General features: G+C 43.5%; 1 protein-coding gene across 1 annotated transcript in view; it reads left to right on the top strand.

Moving 5' to 3' along the window:
• The window catches only part of LOC106613405 (contactin-5), a 507,858-nt gene that overhangs the window by 186,965 nt on the left and 300,141 nt on the right, over positions 1 to 20,752 (top strand). The window contains exon 2 of the mRNA XM_045724946.1: positions 10,521 to 10,640. Within this exon, the coding sequence (XP_045580902.1) occupies positions 10,586 to 10,640 (55 nt within the window). The 5' untranslated portion in view covers positions 10,521 to 10,585. The remainder of the gene's footprint in view (positions 1 to 10,520; positions 10,641 to 20,752) is intronic.

Raw genomic sequence — 20,752 nt, 5'->3', positions numbered from 1 at the left:
TTTACAAAACAAGGCAAGTCAGTTAAGAACAAATTCTTATTTACAATGACGGCCTACCGGGGAACAGTGGGTTATAACTGCCTTGTTCAGGGGAACAGTGGGTTATAACTGCCTTGTTCAGGGGAACAGTGGGTTATAACTGCCTTGTTCAGGGGAACAGTGGGTTATAACTGCCTTGTTCAGGGGCAGAACGAGATATTTTTACCTTGTCAACTCGGGGATTCAATCCTGTAACCTTTCGATTACTGGCCCAACACTCTAACCACTAGACTACCTGCCGCCCCAACAATACTATAATACAGTAGGTTTAATGGTGACTCTAAAATACAGTAGATCTGGTGGTGGTGTGTAACAGGACTGTATAATACAGTAGATCTGGTGGTGGTGTGTAACAGGACTGTATAATACAGTAGTGTTATATGAGCTGGAAGCTACACATGCTGTCAAAGGGTCTCTCTCTCTCTCTCTCTCTCTCTCTCTCTCTCTCTCTCTCTCTCTCTCTCTCTCTCATCTCTTTCTCTCTTTCTCTCTCTCTTTCTCTTTCTTTCTCTTTCTCTCTCTCTCATCTCTTTCTCTCTTTCTCTCTCTCTTTCTCTTTCTTTCTCTTTCTCTCTCTCTCTCTCTCTTTCTCTCTCTTTCTCTCTCTCTCTTTCTCTCTCTCTCTCTCACTCTTTCTCTCTTTCTTCCTCTCTCTCGATCTCTTTCTCTCTCTCTCTCTTTCTCTCTCTCGATCTCTCTCGATCTCTCTCTCTCTCATCTCTTTCTCTCTTTCTCTCTCTCTTTCTCTTTCTTTCTCTTTCTCTCTCTCTCTCTCTCTTTCTCTCTCTTTCTCTCTCTCTCTTTCTCTCTCTCTCTCACTCTTTCTCTCTTCCTCTCTCTCGATCTCTTTCTCTCTCTCTCTCTTTCTCTCTCTCTCTCTCTCTCTCTCCCTCTCGATCTCTCTTTCTCTCTCTCTCTCTCTCTCTCTCTCTCTCTCTCTCTCTTTCTCTCTCTCTCTCACTCTTTCTCTCTCTCTCTTTCTCTCTCTCTTTTTCTCTCTCTCTTTCTCTCTCTTTCTCTCTCTCTTTCTCTCTTTCTTTCTCTTTTTCTCTCGATCTCTCTCTTTCTCTCGATCTCTCTCTCTCTCTTTCTCTCAATCTCTCTCTCTCTCTCTCTCTCTCTTTTTTCTCTCTCTCTGTCTCTCTCTCTCTTTCTCTCTCTTATACTGCAGCTCCCACTCTAACAAACATTGAACCGTTTGAATATTTTATCTCATGATTCCCACAAGGAGTGATCTTCATTCCATCCTGGCACTCTGCCCAATCTTTATTGACAGTATTTATAATAATATTTATGGCTGTATCAATTTTATTCCTCCACAAATTAAATGTATGTATTATTGCGTTGCACATAAAGTTTTTACTTTTAGCTTTCAAAGTAAACATGATCAACTAGCAGTACATATGTAAATACGCCCTTCTGCTGCTTGACAGGGGAAATTAACCGAAACCAGTCATACTAGTCAGATATAGTTCACTTTTATTTTATGTCACTCAAATATCCAATGAATGGTGTCCAGTATTGAGAGATATCGTCAGGCTACCCTCACCTATCTGAAATGACATGATCGACTGATGTGAACTGATCATAGTGGAATAATCAAAATATGTAGTTTTGACTATTCTCTTCAAGGGTGATGATATTACAACCAAATAGTTAACATTTATAAAACAATCCCAATCCCATCCCATTTATAACCTATATTATTGCCTCTGATCAAAAATAGATTTCTCTGCTGATCTCCTCCTCTTGTCTATGCAGTGTGTGGATGGTACACACACACACACACACACACACACACACACACACACACACACACACACACACACACACACACACACACACACACACACACACACACACACACACACCAGCCAGCTGAGTCAGGGTCTGACAGGTCTGGCAGAGCAGAAGCAGAGGCCTGGATGATGTTGACCAGTGAAGTGAGATGAACCTCAGACAGACTGGCTGACTGAAGGCCCTGGCCCACATGGCTTAATATACACCAGAGACTCTCTACAGTCTCTCCTCCTGACAAACAGTCAACACTAGGAAGCCTGGAGGAGATGTTCATGATGCAATGCTACTCTCCTCACAGTCAACACTAGGAAGCCTCTCACCTGTGGAGAGCATAATAAACTATAGTGTTTTGCAGAGTTGTTGAGCGTGTAGTGGTTAGAAGGAGGTTCTGCCATTCTCTATGTGCCTGAAATGTCTTGTTGGGAAGATGGTTTTAAATATCCTTGTTTAGTTTAGTTTTGTTCTGTTCTATTGTTTCCATTATCTAATGGAATTAAGATGTTTTTGGAGAGGATAGATTTTTTTATTTTTGTTTATTTTATTTAACCGTAATTTAACTAGGCAAGTCAGTTAAGAACACATTCTTAGTTACAATGACGGCCTACTAAAAGGTAAAAGGCCTCCTGCCGGGACAGGGGCCTGGGATTAAACATAAAAACAATATAAATATAGGACAAAACACACATCACAACAAGAGAGACAACACTACACAAAGAGAGACCTAAGACAACAACATAGCAAGGCAGCAACACATGACAACACTGTATGGTAGCAACACAACATAACAACAACATGGTAGAAACACAAGAAATGGTACAAACATTATTGGGCACAGACAACAGCACAAAGGTCAAGAAGGTAGAGACAACAATACATCACACAAAGCAGGCCCCACCTCTGTCCGTAAATGTCCATGATTGAGTCTTTGAATGAAGAGATTGAGATAAAACTGTCAATTTTGAGTGTTTGTTTCAGCTCGTTCCAATCGCTAGCTGCAGCGAACTGAAAAGAGGAGGTACCCAGGGATATGTGTGCTTTGGGGACCTTTAACAGAATGTGACTGGCAGAATGGGTGTTGTATGTGGAGGAGGGCTGCAGTAGATATCTCAGATAGGGGGGATTGAGGCCTAAGAGGGTTTTATAAATAAGCATCAACCAGTGGGTCTTGCGATGGGTATACAGAGATGACCAGTTTACAGAGGAGTATAGAGTGCAGTGATGTGTCCTATAAGGAGCATTGGTGGCACATCTGATGGCTGAATGGTAAAGAACATCTAGCCGCTCGAGAGCAACCTTACCTGCCGATCTATAAATGATGTCTCCGTAATCTAGCATGGGTAGGATGGTCATCTGAATCAGGGTTAGTTTGGCAGCTGGGGTGAAAGAGGAGCAATTGCGATAGAGGAAACCAAGTCTAGATTTAACTTTAGCCTGCAGCTTTGATATGTGCTGAGAGAAGGACAGTGCACCATCTAGCCAGACTCCCAAGTACTTGTATGAGGTGACTACCTCAAGCTCTAAACCCTCAGCGGTAGTAATAACACCTGTGGGAAGAGGGGCTTTCTTCTTACCAAACCACATGACCACAGAGAGAGCTTGTCGGACACTAATAAAGTTTGTTGTAGAGCTTTTAACACAAATTCCGGGGAGGGGCTAGCTGAGTATAATGCTGTATCATGTGCATATAAATGGATGAGAGAGCTTCCTACTGCCTGATCTATGTTGTTGATGTAAATTGAGAAGAGCGTGGGGCCTAGGATCGAGCATTGGGGTATTCCCTTGGTGACAGGCAGTGGCTGAGACAGCAGATTTTCTGACGTTACTCACTGCACTCTTTGAGAGAGGTAGTTAGCAAACCAGGCCAAAGACCCCTCAGAGACACCAATACTCCTTAGCCAGCCCACAACAATGGAACGGTCTACCGTATAATAAGCTTTGGCCAAGTCAATACAAATAGCAGCACAACATTGCTTAGAATCAAGGGCAATGGTGACATCATTGAGGACCTTTTAAGGTTGCAGTGACACATCCATAACCTGAGTAGAAACCAGATTGCATACCCGGGAGAATACTATAGACATCAAGAAAGCCAGTCAGTTGATTATTGACAAGTTTTTCCAACACTTTTGATAAACAGGGCAAATTAGAAATAGGCCTATAAGAGCATCAGCTTGATCTCTCCCTTTAAATAAAGGATGAACCATGGCTGCCTTCCAAGCAATGGGAACCTCCCCAGAAAGGAGAGACGGGTTAAAAAGGTTGGACATAGGCTTGGCGATAATTAAAAAATATATATATTTCATCTTTATTTAACCAGGTAGGCTAGTTGAGACCAAGTTCTCATTTACAACTGCGACCTGGCCAAGATAAAGCAAAGCAGTGCGAGTTACACATGGAATAAACAAACATACAGTCAATAACACAATAGAAATATATATATATAATATAGAAAATAGAAAACGTCTATATACAGTGTGTGCAAATGAGGTAAGATGAGGGAGGTAAGGCAATAAATAGGCCATTGTGGGGAAATAATTACAATATAGCAATTAAACACTGTATTGATAGATGTGCAGAATATGAATGTGCAAGTTGAGATACTGGGGTGCAAATGAGCAAAAAACAATTTATAAAATGAATAATAGTATGGGGATGAGGTAGATGGATGGGCTGTTTACAGATGGGCTATGTACAGGTGCAGTGATCTGTGAGCTGCTCTGACAGCTGGTTCTTAAAGTTAGTGAGGGAGATATGAGTCTCCAGCTTCAGTGATTTTTGCAATTCGTTCCAGTCATTGGCAGCAGAGAACTGGAAGGAAAGACGACCAAATGAGGAATTGGCTTTGGGGGTGACCAGTGAGATATACCTGCTGGAGCGCGTGCTATGGGTGGGTGCTGCTATGGTGACCAGTGAGCTGAGATAAGGTGGGGCTTTACCTAGCAAAGACTTATAGATGACCTGGAGCCAGTGGGTTTGGCAACAAATATGAAGCGAGGGCCAGCCAACGAGAGCATACAGGTCGCAGTGGTGGGTAGTATATGGGGCTTTGGTGACAAAATGGATGGCACTGTGATGATAGGGGCAGCAATCTTAAAGAATAAAGGGTCTAAACCATCTGACCCAGATATTTTTTTTTGAGGTCAAGTTTAAGGAGCACCTCAGACTCAGTGACTGCCTGCAGGGAGAAACTTTGTAGCGGGGCAGTAGAAAACAGGGAGAATCATCTGGGATAGTCACATGAGAAGGGGTGGGAGATGAGAAAATGTTGGACGGGCAAGGAGGCATGGCTGAGTCAAATAGGAATCCTGACTTAATGAAGTGGTGATTAAAGAGCTCAGCCATGAGCTTCTTGTCATTAACAACCACATCATCAACATTAAGAGACATCGGCAGCTGTGAGGAGGAGGGTTTATTCTCCAGGTCTTTAACCGTTTTCCAGAACTTCTTGGGGTTAGACCCACAGAGAGAGAACTGCTCCTTAAAGTAGCTAACTTTGGCCTTCTCGATAGCCTGAGTGCACTTATTTCTCAGTTACCTGAACGAGAGCCAGTCAGCCTGAGTATGCGTGTGCCAAGCCTTTCGCCAAATGTAATTCTTGAGGTGGAGCAACTCTGCAATATCACGTTTGAACCAGGGGCTGAACCTGTTTTTATTCTCATTTTCTTTATGGGGGCGTGTTTGTTAACAATATCACTGAAAATATCAAAAACGAAGGTCCAAGCTTTTTCGACAGAGGGGATCAAGCTGATTCTCTACCATTTTACAGAGGCCAGTTCACGAAGGAAGGCTTGCTCATTAAAGTTTTTCAGCGACAAATCAGGACAGGTCGTTTCACTGAGCAGCCATTATGAACACAGGCTGTAAAACAGTGATTACTAAGGTCATTACAGAAAACACCAGACAAACACAGACAGGGAGAGATTATATTTCCATGGGTTAGGGTTAGGGTTAAGGTTAAGAAGTTTTAGGATATGATTAAAAACAGACAGTGAGAGATTGTCTCCATGACTAAATACCCTGTATATCAGTTGATCTGACTGCAGTTTACTTCTTCTGATCTCCACACAGCAGACAACTTGAAGGTGAAATGTGCATCCCAAATGGTACCCTATTCTGTTTATAGTGCACTACTTTTGACTAGGACCCATAGGGAATAGGGAACACTTTCTAATGCACCCTTGGTCTTTTTCAATGAAGCTAGTTCTGTGTCTAGACAAACAAAAACACACTCACCCCTAAAACACATCTCATCACAGCCCAATCTGTTGCTTAACACTGTAGTTTTGACATTTCACTGCTGGTCGGCACAGTAAGTCAGTAAATGGATTCTGAAGCAGTAAGAACCTTTAGGTCTGCTGCAAGTCTTTTTTATGATCCATAGTGCTGGAGGGATTTTTATCTTTTTATTTCACCTTTATTTAACCAGGTAGGCTAGTTGAGAACAAGTTCCCATTTGCAACTGCGACCTGGCCAAGATAAAGAAAACCAGTTCGACACAAACAGAGTTACACATGGAATAAACAAACATACAATCAATAATACAGTAAAAAAATCTATATACAGCATGTGCAAATGAGGTAGGATAAGAGAGGTAAGGCAATAAATAGGCCGTGGTGGCGAGGTAATTACAATATAGCAATTAAACACTGGAATGCTAGATGTGCAGAAGATTAATGTGCAAGTAGAGATACTGGGAGGGAAAGGAGTAAGATAAATAAATACAGTATGGGAATGAGGTAGATTGGATTGGCTATTTACAGATGAGATATGTACAGGTGCAGTGATCTGAGAGCTTCTCTGTTTGGCAGCATGAGTGAAAGATGCTTTGTTGCGAAATAGGAAGCCGATTCTAGATTTAATTTTGGATTGGAGATGTTTAATGTGAGTCTGGAAGGAGAGTATACAGTCTAACCAGACACCTAGGTATTTGTAGTTGTCCATATATTCTAAGTCAGAAACGTCCAGAGTAGTGATGCTGGGCGGGCGGGCAGGTGCGGGCAGTGATCGATTGAATAGCATGCATTTAGTTTTACTAGCATTTAAGAGCAGTTGGAGGCCACGGAAGGAGAGTTGTATGGCATTGAAGCTCAGGTTAGTTAACACAGAGTTCAAAGAAGGGCCAGAGGTATACAGAATGGTGTCGTCTGCGTAGAGGTGGATCAGAGAATCACCAGCAGCAAGAGCAACATCATTGATGTATACAGAGAAGAGAGTCGGCTCGAGAATTGAACCCTGTGGCACCCCCATAGAGACTGCCAGATGTCCGGACAACAGGCCCTCCGATTTGACACACTGAACTCTGTCAGAGAAGTAGTTGGTGAACCAGGCGAGGCAATCATTTGAGAAACCAAGGCTGTTGAGTCTGCCAATAAGAATGTTGTGATTGACAGTCGAAAGCCTTGGCCAGGTCGATGAATACGGCTGCACAGTAATGTCTCTTATCGATGGCGGTTATGATATCGTTTAGGACCTTGAGCATGGCTGAGGTGCACCCATGACCAGCTCTGAAACCAGATTGCATAGCGGAGAAGTTACAGTGGGATTCGAAAAGGTCGGTAATCTGTTTGTTAACTTGGCTTTCGAAGACCTTAGAAAGGCAGGGTAGAATAGATATAGGTCTGTAGCAGTTTGGGTCTGGAGTGTCTCCCCCTTTGAAGAGGGGGATGACTGCGGCATCTTTCCAATCTATGGGAATCTCTGGGATGAATATCAATGCTGTATAGTGATGCAAGTCTTTGTTGTGATCCATAAGGGCACAGCGCTCCCGAGTGGCGCAGAGGTCTAAGGCACTGTATCTAAGTGCTAGAAGCGTTACTACAGACACCCTGACTTGAATCCAGGTTGTATTAATGCTCGACCTTCTTGACAGCACTGTCAACAAGGCAGGTCCTACAGGCCCTAGTTTTGTCGCACCTGGACTACTGTTCAGTCGTGTGGTCAGGTGCCAGAAAAAAGGACTTAGTAAAATTGAAATTGGTTCAGAACAGGGCAGCACGGTTGGCCTTTGGATGTACACAGAGAGCAAATATGAATACTTGGAATGTCAATCTCTCCTGGCTCAAATTGGAGGAGAGATTGACTTCATCACTGCTTGTATTTATGAGAGGTATTGACATGTTGAATGCAGCTGTCTGTTTGAACTACTGGCGCACAGCTCGGACACCCATGCATACCCCACAAGACATGCCACAAGAAGTCTCTTCACAGTCACCAAGTCCAGAACAGACTATGTGAGGCGCACAGTACTACATAGAGCCATGACTACATGGAACTCTATTCCACATCAAGTAACTCATGCAAGCAGTAAAATTAGATTTAAAAATTAGATTTAAATACAGATATAAAAAACACATTATGGAACAGCGGGGACTGTGAAGCAACACAAACATAGGCGCATATACACACACACGATAGCATACGCACTATACACACACGTACACATGGATTTTGTACTGTAGATAGTAGTACTGTATATATGTGGTAGTGGTGGAGTAGGGCCTGAGGGGACACAGTCTGAATGTATTGTAATGTTTTTAAAATTGTATAAACTGCCTTAATTTTGCTGGACCCCAGAAAGAGTGTCTGCTGCTTTGGCATGGGGATCCATAATAAACCCCAGGAAGAGTAGCTGCTGCCTTGACAGGAACTAATGGGGATCCATAATAAACCCCAGGAAGAGTAGCTGCTGCTTTGGCATGGGGATCCATAATGAACCCCAGGAAGAGTAGCTGCTGCTTTGGCATGGGGATCCATAATAAACCCCAGGAAGAGTAGCTGCTGCTTTGGCATGGGGATCCATAATAAACCCCAGGAAGAGTAGCTGCTGCTTTGGCATGAGGATCCATAATAAACCTCAGGAAGAGTAGCTGCTGCCTTGGCATGGGGATCCATAATAAACCCCAGGAAGAGTAGCTGCTGCCTTGACAGGAACTAATGGGGATCCATAATAAACCCCAGGAAGAGTAGCTGCTGCTTTGGCATGGGGATCCATAATAAACCCCAGGAAGAGTAGCTGCTGCTTTGGCATGGGGATCCATAATAAACCCCAGGAAGAGTAGCTGCTGCTTTGGCATGGGGATCCATAATAAACCCCAGGAAGAGTAGCTGCTGCTTTGGCATGGGGATCCATAATAAACCCCAGGAAGAGTAGCTGCTGCTTTGGTATGGGGATCCATAATACACCCCAGGAAGAGTAGCTGCTGCTTTGGCATGAGAATCCATAATAAACCCTAGGAAGAGTAGCTGCTGCCTTGGCATGGGGATCCATAATAAACCCCAGGAAGAGTAGCTGCTGCCTTGGCATGGGGATCCATAATAAACCTCAGGAAGAGTAGCTGCTGCCTTGGCATGGGGATCCATAATAAACCCCAGGAAGAGTAGCTGCTGCCTTGGCATGGGGATCCATAATAAACCTCAGGAAGAGTAGCTGCTGCCTTGGCATGGGGATCCATAATAAATACAAATCAACCGACCGTGACTGGGAGTCCCATAGGGCGGCACACAATTGGCCCAGCGTTGTCCGGGATTGACCGGTGTAGGCCGTCATTGTAAATAAGAATCTGTTCTTAACTGACTTGCCTAGTTAAATAAAGGTTAAATTAAACATTTAAATAAATGTATTTGTTATGATCCATAGTGCAGAATATTAAGGATCTATAGTGAATTAAGTCTTTGTTGTTTTTTATTTTAGTAACCTTTATTTAACTAGGCAAGTTAAATACCTGCTATTTAACCTTTATTTAACTAGGCAAGTCAGTTACGAACAAATTCTTATGTACAATGACAGTCTAGGAACAGTGGGTTAAATGTCTTGTTCAGGGGCAGAACAACAGATTTTTACCTTGTTAGCTCGGGGATTCGATCTAGCAACATTTCGTTTACTGGCCCAATGCTCTAACCACTAGGCTACCTGCTGGTTACTGGCCCAATGCTCTAACCACTAGGCTACCTGCTGGTTACTGGTCCAATGCTCTAACCACTAGGCTACCTGCTGGTTACTGGCCCAATGCTCTAACCACTAGGCTACCTGCTGGTTACTGGTCCAATGCTCTAACCACTAGGCTACCTGCTGGTTACTGGTCCAATGCTCTAACCACTAGGCTACCTGCTGGTTACTGGTCCAATGCTCTAACCACTAGGCTACCTGCCGCACTACTATACAGCATTGTGTTGTGATCCAAAATGCAGGAGGGCTAACTATCAATGATCTATAGTGATGAGAGTCTTAGTTATGATCCATAGAGCAGGAGGGTTGATCCATAGAGCAGGAGTGTTGATCCATAGAGCAGGAGGGTTGATCCATAGAGCAGGAGGGTTGATCCATAGAGCAGGAGGATTGATCCATAGAGCAGGAGGGTTGATCCATAGAGCAGGAGGGTTGATCCATAGAGCAGGAGGGTTGAATATCAATGTCTATTGTGATGCAAGTCTTTGTTGTGAGAGAGAGAGGATAGAGAGAGAGAGGGATGGAAAGACAGAGATAGAGGATGGAGAGAGAGAGGGATGGAAAGACAGAGACAGAGGATGGAGAGAGAGAGGGATGCTGTGAGTTGTTTTTTCTTGTTGGGAAATTCAACCAATATGAGCTTGTCCATTGAGAGATGAGTTGTTGTTGACGTCCTAGACATAGCTTTAAACTTGCTGACAACAACTAGTTGAATGTTGATGTGTTTGTTTCCCAGGTACAGCTTTAATGAGGAGTAAGACCTAACAACACTACTGAAGGGGGGGACCCACATGTACAAGTATGGGGTCGCCATGGAAACCGCTTCTCCTGCTGTCCGTCATCAGTGGCCTTTCAGGTAATATAGTAGGGTTGTATTAGGTGGTGGTGGAGTTGTATATAAATATTTATTATTTAACCTTTATTTAACCTTTATTTAACCTTTATTTAACTAGGCAAGTCAGTTGTTAGGTTCTAACTCTCAGAGTAAAAACTCAACGGACATTATAAAAGCTTAACGAAGTTTATTCTTCACAGAAGGTCAATACAGCTGCATTAGACAAAAACATTTTCACACAAGCACTGATATTTAACCGTTCCTCCGAGGCTCAGTATCCTCCTACCCATCTGTACAAACATCGTTCTTTACTGCTAGGCAGGACACTAGTGATACGGGCCATAAACTTTTATTTCTCCCTTAAAAACTTCTTTGGGATCAAATCCCGTTAACGGGATCGATTTGACAACATCCGGTGAAATGGCAGAGTGCCAAATTCAAATTAAATTATTAGAAATATTTAACTTTCATACAATCACAAGTGCAATACACCAAATTAAAGCTTTACTTGTTGTTAATCCAGCCACCGTGTCAGATTTCAAAAAGGCTTTACGGCGAAAGCAAACCATGCGATTATCTGAGGACAGCGCCCCCTCAAACAAACACAGACAATCATATTTAATCCCGCCAGGCGCGACACAAAACTCAGAAATAACGATATAATTCATGCCTTACCTTTGACGACCTTCTTCTGTTGGCACTCCAATATGTCCCATAAACATCACAAATGGACCTTTTGTTTGATTAATTCTGTCGTTATATATCCAAAATGTCCATTTATTTGGTGCGTTTGATCCAGAAAAACACTGGTTCCAACTCGCGCAACATGACTACAAAATATATAATAAGTTACCTGTAATCTTTGTCCAAACATTTCAAACAACTTTCCTAATACAACTTTAGGTATTTTTTTACGTAAATAATCGATACAATTTAAGACGGGACAAACTATGTTCAATACAGGACGAAAACAAAGTGGAGCCAGCTTTCAGGTCGTGCGCCTCTAACAAACAGTACACTTCACTCGACCCTCGTTTTGAACTGCCCTACTTCTTCATTTCTCAAAGGAAAAACATCAACCAATTTCTAAAGACTGTTGACATCCAGTGGACGTGATAGGAACTGCAAGCAAGTGCCTTAGAAATCTAGATCCCCATAGAAAACACATTGAAAAGAGAGTGACCTCAAATATTTTTTTTCCTGGATGGTTTGTCCTCGGGGTTTCGCCTGTCAAATAAGTTCTGTTATACTCACAGACATCATTCAAACAGTTTTAGAACCTTCAGAGTGTTTTATATCGAAATCTACTAATAATATGCATATCCTAGCTTCTAGGCCTGAGTAGCAGGCAGTTTACTTTGGGCACGCTTTTCATCCGGACGTGAAAATACCGCCCCCTAGCCTAGAGAGGTTAAGGTGACCTGACCTCAACCCCCCTCTATCACTAATACATGCCTCTCTCCCCTTATCCATGCCTGCCACATGTAATCACTTCCCTGCACTCAACACATTCCAAGCTTAATTGCACACACTATATACCTTCCTCCTATAACCATTAACTTCTGGTGTAGACCCTCTAAACTTCAGCACCTGCTACTGGTGATACCTGCTACTGGTGGTACCTGCTACTGGTGATACCTGCTACTGGTGATACCTGCTTCAGTAGAGAACCATGCTGGTGATACCTGCTTCAGTAGAGAACCATGCTGGTGATACCTGCTACTGGTGATACCTGCTACTGGTGATACCTGCTACTGGTGATACCTGCTACTGGTGATACCTGCTACTGGTGATACCTGCTACTGGTGGTACCTGCTACTGGTGATACCTGCTACTGGTGATACCTGCTTCAGTAGAGAACCATGCTGGTGATACCTGCTTCAGTAGAGAACCATGCTGGTGATACCTGCTACTGGTGATACCTGCTACTGGTGATACCTGCTACTGGTGATACCTGCTTCAGTAGAGAACCATGCTGGTGATACCTGCTACTGGTGATACCTGCTACTGGTGATACCTGCTACTGGTGGTACCTGCTACTGGTGATACCTGCTACTGGTGATACCTGCTACTGGTGGTACCTGCTTCAGTAGAGAACCATGCTGGTGATTCCTGCTACTGGTGATACCTGCTACTGGTGATACCTGCTTCAGTAGAGAACCATGCTGGTGATACCTGCTTCAGTAGAGAACCATGCTGGTGATACCTGCTACTGGTGATACCTGCTACTGGTGATACCTGCTACTGGTGATACCTGCTTCAGTAGAGAACCATGCTGGTGATACCTGCTACTGGTGATACCTGCTACTGGTGATACCTGCTACTGGTGGTACCTGCTACTGGTGATACCTGCTACTGGTGATACCTGCTACTGGTGGTACCTGCTTCAGTAGAGAACCATGCTGGTGATTCCTGCTACTGGTGGTACCTGCTACTGGTGGTACCTGCTTCAGTAGAGAACCATGCTGGTGATACCTGCTACTGGTGATACCTGCTTCAGTAGAGAACCATGCTGGTGGTACCTGCTACTGGTGATACCTGCTACTGGTGATACCTGCTTCAGTAGAGAACCATGATGGTGATACCTGCTACTGGTGATACCTGCTACTGGTGATACCTGCTACTGGTGGTACCTGCTACTGGTGATACCTGCTACTGGTGATACCTGCTACTGTAGAGAACAATGATGATGATACCTGCTACTGTAGAGAACAATGATGGTGATACCTGCTTCAGTAGAGAACCATGATGGTGATACCTGCTACTGGTGATACCTGCTACTGGTGATACCTGCTACTGGTGATACCTGCTACTGTAGAGAACAATGATGATGATACCTGCTACTGTAGAGAACAATGATGGTGATACCTGCTTCAGTAGAGAACCATGCTGGTGATACCTGCTACTGGTGATACCTGCTACTGGTGATACCTGCTACTGTAGAGAACCATGCTGGTGATACCTGCTACTGGTGATACCTGCTACTGGTGATACCTGCTACTGGTGGTACCTGCTACTGGTGATACCTGCTACTGGTGGTACCTGCTACTGGTGATACCTGCTACTGGTGGTACCTGCTACTGGTGATACCTGCTACTGTAGAGAACCATGCTGGTGATGCCTGCTACTGGTGGTACCTGCTACTGGTGGTACCTGCTACTGGTGATACCTGCTACTGTAGAGAACCATGCTGGTGGTACCTGCTACTGGTGATACCTGCTACTGGTGGTACCTGCTACTGGTGATACCTGCTACTGTAGAGAACCATGCTGGTGATTCCTGCTACTGGGGATACCTGCTACTGTAGAGAACCATGCTGGTGATACCTGCTACTGGTGATACCTGCTACTGGTGATTCCTGCTACTGGTGATACCTGCTACTGGTGATACCTGCTACTGGTGGTACCTGCTACTGGTGGTACCTGCTACTGGTGATACTTGCTACTGGTGATACCTGCTACTGGTGATAGCTGCTACTGTAGAGAACAATGATGGTGATACCTGCTTCAGTAGAGAACCATGCTGGTGATACCTGCTGCTGTAGAGAACCATGCTGTTATCCCTGCTACTCTTTATATATATATATACCTGCTACCACCCCTACCTACAAGGTAGGGGTGGTATACAGAACATAGCCCTATTTGGTAAAAGACCAATTCCATATTATGGCAAGAACAGCTCAAATAAGCAAAGGTTTCTTCAAGTGCAGTCGCAAAAACTATCAAGCGCTATGATGAAACTGGCTCTCATGAGCACCGCCACAGGAAAGGAAGACCCAGAGTTACCTCTGCTGGAGAGTATAAATTCAGTAGAGTTACCAGCCTCAGAAATTGCAGCCCAAATACATTTTGGAAGTTTTGGTTCCAACCGCCGTGTCTTTGTGAGACGCAGAGTAGGTGAACGGATGACCTCTGCAACTGGGTTCCCACAGTGAAGCATAGAGGAGAAGGTGTGATGGTTTGGGGGTGCTTTGCTGGTGACACTGTCAGTGATTTATTTAGAATTCAAGGCACACTTAACCAGCATGGCTACCACAGCATTCTGCAGCGATATGCCCTCTCATCTGGTGTGCGTTTAGTGGGACTATCATTTATTTTTCAACAGGACAATGACCCAACACACCTCCAGGCTAGAAAATAGTAAAAATAAAAAATCCTGGAATGAATAGGTGTGTCCAAACTTTTGACTGCTACTGTATGTGATCACAAACCATAAAGTTACTGTCAGTAAACATTTTCTCTAATCCCTAAACCCATTGTGCTTAAAGTGCCATCTCATTGATTCAGTTTTAAAGGTGATCAGCTGATTACAACATACAGAGGAGTTGTGAAACTCAAAAATCAATAAAATATCTTTAGATTACAAGGCAAGAGAATCAACGTCAAATTAAGTTAATTCGTTTTCTTTAAATATTTCAATGGAAACAACTGCTACCAGCAGACAGCAAATACACTGAAGAACAGGAAATCAGACAGTTTAAACCTGGTATGTATCTTCAGTATGTAACGGCACAGCTGTATTATTGATTGATTGATTGATTGATTGATTGCTTGATTGATTGACTGAGTCATTCATTCATGTATTTATTTATTTAGTAATTGAATTGGATACAGTAATTTAAAGAACAATAAAAATAATCCCCTAAACAAATATCACTTAATATTATATGTCAGTGCAGGGTTGTGATCAATTCTGGTTCAATTCAGTCAATTCAGTAAGTGAATTGAAAAGTTATAATTGAAAATAAAAGTCCCTTTTCAATTCTTGAATCAGTTTTAGTTATTTTCCTAAATTAATTGACAGAATTGAACTGAAATGGACTTTGACCCTGCCATGGAACACTGGAGCACTGAGATTGTCCAATCAGCTGTCTCTCTCTTCTGAATGTGGGGGTAGCCAATCAGATCAAAAGAGGAGATGACCAATGAAAGTTATTTTGTCTATTTTATTGTCAAAGATCCATGTGTTTGCAAGGAGCCGTATATAGACCTGGTCTCCCACTTCCAGAGACAGAGAGATGCTGTTGGTGGCCGTCTCAACGCAGGTGTGGAACAATGTTGGACGACTGTTTCTATGTACTCGCTATTCTTTATCAGCCTCAGAGCCAATTCTCAAGTGGAGAGGTTATGTCCAGAAGAAGTAGACTCCCCTGACAGGAACTATGAAGGTGCCTGAGGGAATAACAGGACTGGTTACCACTGTAGCATCACATTCATAGGACTGATTATTCAATAATTTAAAAGAAAATGCTTTGGAAGCAACTACTGTTGTCACTGTTGAAGAGGGGAGGGTCTCAGCTTTCTGTAGGAATCATTTATTTCTCAACTCATAATATTGAGCTAATAGCACACTGTTTTACAATCGAGATATCTGGCTTTGAAATACGGCACGCGCAAAATGTGCATCGGCCAACCCGAGTGCATAAAGGCCTCAAATATACTGCTACATTGATGCAAGCAGTAGGTATTATATTTAGAGTTAGCAATCTAGCTAATATGTTTTGAGTTTCCACTTCCTCAGGTGGTGAATTAGCCCTAAATTAATTAACACGTGATATTAGTGAACATAAAGATCTACACAAATGCATCTCTATTGAACAAAAATAAAACAGAAAATACTGGAGCCCTATTTTCACCATAGAATATAACAACAATAGCATGACTGTCTACCCACAATGCACGACAATCACTGGATTACGCTGCACATGTATTTTATTCATGCATTCCTGCTTGGCCATGTTAGAATATAACAGATAGATGAAACAATGTATTTCTTGAAAACATCTCAGTAGTCTATTTACTCTTATTAATAAAGCCCTGGGAATGACTTTATATTGAATTAATAACATGATTACAAATGTGTTCTATTGCGTGACCTTGCAATTCTTTGGGGTGTGACAAAATCATGGTCTGGTGCCTCCAACTGAGAAGGTTAGTGGGACAGATGCCACATGTCAGGAGCCCTGGTTCGGGGGAATGCACTTCTGCTACACGTTAAGGGACTGAAGGAGCTCAGTAAAATGATAATGATTGAAATGTAGGACGTAGAACCCCGTGTAAAACCCTCATTGTTCATTTCCTTGTGTATATAAGTGTGTGCAAGTTCCGTGGCAGGAGGTAAAATGTCGTTCAGATATGCATGCAGGCTGTCTGTTCTTCCACGAATAAAGCTGTTATCCACACCTCAACACCCCTACAACTCATAGACCCAATATAATCCCTCTACCCCCCAACCCAATATAATCCCTCTACCCCCAACCCAAAATAATCCCTCTACCACCCCAACACATAGACCCAATATAATCCCTCTACCCCCCTAACTCATAAATCCAATATAATCCCTCTACCCCCAACCCAATATAATCCCTCTACCACCCCAACACATAGACCCAATATAATCCCTCTACCCCCAACTCATAAATCCAATATAATCCCTCTACCCCCCACCTCATGAACGCAATATAATCCCTCTACCCCCAACTCATAAACCCAATATAATCCCTCTACCCCCACCTCATGAACCCAATATAATCCCTCTACCCCCAACTCATAAACCCAATATAATCCCTCTACCCCCAACTCATAAACCCAATATAATCCCTCTACCCCCCAACTCATAAACCCAATATAATCCCTCTACCCCCCAACTCATAAACCCAATATAATCCCTCTACCCCCACCTCCAACTCATAAACCCAATATAATCCCTCTACCCCTCCAACTCATTAACCCAGTATAATCCCTCTACCCTCCAACTCATAGACCCAATATAATCCCTCTACCCTCCAACACATAGACCCAATATAATCCCTCGACCCCCTTAACTCTTTAACCCAATGTGCTCCCTCTACCCTCCAACTCATAAACCCCACGGCCAACGGGAGTTTCGACGTAAATCAAGCAGTTTACTGGCTGCCTTTCTCCCAGATACCGGAGCCTCAAATACCTTTCTCACCTCTGCCATACATTCCTCCAGATGACCACAAACGGCAGATTGTTGCTCCCAAACTGCCATAGCCCTTCCCGACATTATCGTAATAATATACGCTATCTTCGATCTGTCTGAAGGAAATGATTCCCCGAATATCACCCCGGAGGAGGTAAGCGGGGTTCTCGGGGAGTCGGGATAGGCTGTACCAACTCACCGCAGAGAGGGAAACAATTACTGGGTGATTGGGATTTTTCAGAAGTGGCTGGCAGCCTCTGAGCTAACTCCCTGATTTGCTCCATAATAGCCTTTAACCCATGGTCGTGACGTTCCGTAGAGGAACAAAAGGCCCTGTTGCAACTCATGATGTCTCCCAATAGTGGCTCCCTGCAGGGAGACAGCGTGGTGGAGCTGGTCCAAGTCTGCTGGGTCTGTCATGGCCAGTTACTATTATCATGACACAAGGCGAGACCCAGATGCAGACACGAGAGGCAGATGGTTGGAGTCTTACAATGTTTATTAATCCAAAAGGAGTAGGCAAGAGAATGGTCGTGGACAGGCAAAAGGTCAAAACCAGATCAGAGTCCAGGAGGTACAGAGTGGCAGACAGGCTCGAGATCAGGGCAGGCAGAATGGTCAGGCAGGCGGGTACAAAGTCCAGAACAGGCAAGGGTCAAAACCTGGAGGACTAGAAAAAGGAGAAATGCAAAAAGCAGGAGAACGGGGAAAACGCTGGTAGATTTGGAAACATACAAGACGAACTGGCACAGAGAGACAGGAAACACAGGGTTAAATACACTGGGGAAAACAAGCGACACCTGGAGGGGGTGGAGAAAAAAACAAGGACAGGTGAAACAGATCAGGATGTGACAACACGCCCCAACTCATAAATCCAATATAATCCCTCTACCCCCCAACTCATGAACCCAATATAATCCCTCTACCCCCAACTCATAAACCCAATATAATCCCTCTACCCCCCAACTCATGAACCCAATATAATCCCTCTACCCCCAACTCATAAACCCAATATAATCCCTCTACCCCCCAACTCATAAACCCAATATAATCCCTCTACCCCCCCAACTCATAGACCCAATATGATCCCTCTACCCCCCAACTCATAAACCCAATATAATCCTTCTACCCCCCCAACTCATAAACCCAATGTGATCCCTCCACCCAGCAACACATAAACCCAATATAATCCCTCTACCCCTCCAATTCATGAACCTAATTTAAACCCTCTACCCACCAACTCATAAACCCAATGTGACCCCCCCAACTCATAGACCCAATATGATCAAATCAAATCAAATTCAAATTTATTTATATAGCCCTTCTTACATCAGTTGATGTCACAAAGTGCTGTACAGAAACCCAGCCTAAAACCCCAAACAGCAAGCAATGCAGGTGTAGGAGCACGGTGGCTAGGAAAAACTCCCTAGAAAGGCCAAAACCTAGGAAGAAACCTAGAGAGGAACCAGGCTATGAGGGGTGGCCAGTCCTCTTCTGGCTGTACTGGGTAGAGAGGAACCAGGCTATGAGGGGTGGCCAGTCCTCTTCTGGCTGTGCCGTTTGGAGATCCCTGTACCCCCAACTCATAAACCCAATATGATCTCTGCAGCCCCAAACTCATAAATCCAATATAATCCCTCTACCCCCAACTCATAAACCCAATGTAATCCCTCTACCCCAACTCATAAATCCAATATAATCCCTCTACCCCCAACTCATAAACCCAATGTAATCCCTCTACCCCCAACTCATTAACCCAATATAATCCCTCTACCCCCAACTCATAAACCCAATGTAATCCCTCTACCCCCAACTCATTAACCCAATATAATCACTCTACCCCCCAACTCATAAACCCAATATAATCCCTCTACCCCAACTCATAGACCCAATATGATCTCTGTAGCCCCAAACTCATAAACCCAATATAATTCCTCTACCCCCAACTCATAGACCCAATATAATCCCTCTACCCCCCAACTCATAAACCCAATATAATCCCTCTACCCCCACCTCCAACTCCTAAACCCAATATAATCCCTCTACCCCAACTCATAAATCCAATATAATCCCTCTACCCCCAACTCATAAACCCAATGTAATCCCTCTACCCCCAACTCATTAACCCAATATAATCCCTCTACCCCCAACTCATAAACCCAATGTAATCCCTCTACCCCCAACTCATTAACCCAATATAATCACTCTACCCCCAACTCATAAACCCAATATAATCCCTCTACCCCAACTCATAGACCCAATATGATCTCTGTAGCCCCAAACTCATAAACCCAATATAATTCCTCTACCCCCAACTCATAGACCCAATATAATCCCTCTACCCCCCAACTCATAAACCCAATATAATCCCTCTACCCCCACTTCCAACTCCTAAACCCAATATAATCCCTCTACCCCCCCAACTCATAAACCCACTGTGATCCCTCCACCCAGCAACTCATAGACCCAAAGTGACCCCCCATCTCATAGACCCAATGTGATCCCTCTACCCCCCAACTCATAAACCCAATATGATCCCTCTACCCCCAACTCATAAACCCAATATGATCCCTCTACCCCCAACACATAGACCCAAAGTGTTCTCTCTACCCCCCAACTCATAAACCCAATGTGATCCCTCCCTCCAGTACCAAGCCGGCCTGCCTTCCTGCCTGGTTTCTTGCTTGCTTGCCTGCCTTATGTACCCAGGCTTCCTGCCTGCCTTCACCATATATGTTACAGTCCATTACTAACAGTTAAGCACAGATAATATCCTAAAATAAATTCATTAGTTCTTCTTTCAATTCAATTAATGTGGAGCTAGCAACAGTGGAAGGCATGTGCATGACTGTGACTACCCAGGGAGAAAACTCAGATGGATGTCTTCTGATTGCCAAGTGTATTTGTGACTCACCACCTGGATTCGGTCTTATGTAGCAACATTTGAAATTGTGTTTTTTTTACATTGGATATAAGTAGAGACTCAGAGCTACAAAATTGTATATCATACACCGCATTTTTTGAGGAACAATGGGTAAGTAATTCTGCTTTGAATGTTAATTCATTTGTAATCTCACTTTTGAGAAAAGGGCCTTTGAGTTTAAGACTAAAAGTGGTAGTAGCCTACAATAAAGTAAAATTCCAGGTAAACAGAAAGTGTCCAGATAAAAATATTTTACAAAAATGAT

This window comes from Salmo salar, chromosome ssa09 (assembly GCF_905237065.1).
Source record: "Salmo salar chromosome ssa09, Ssal_v3.1, whole genome shotgun sequence".
Taxonomy (NCBI): Eukaryota; Metazoa; Chordata; class Actinopteri; order Salmoniformes; family Salmonidae; genus Salmo; species Salmo salar.
The sequence above is the reverse complement of the archived record's forward strand: the minus strand, read 5'-3'. Positions and strand labels throughout refer to the sequence as shown.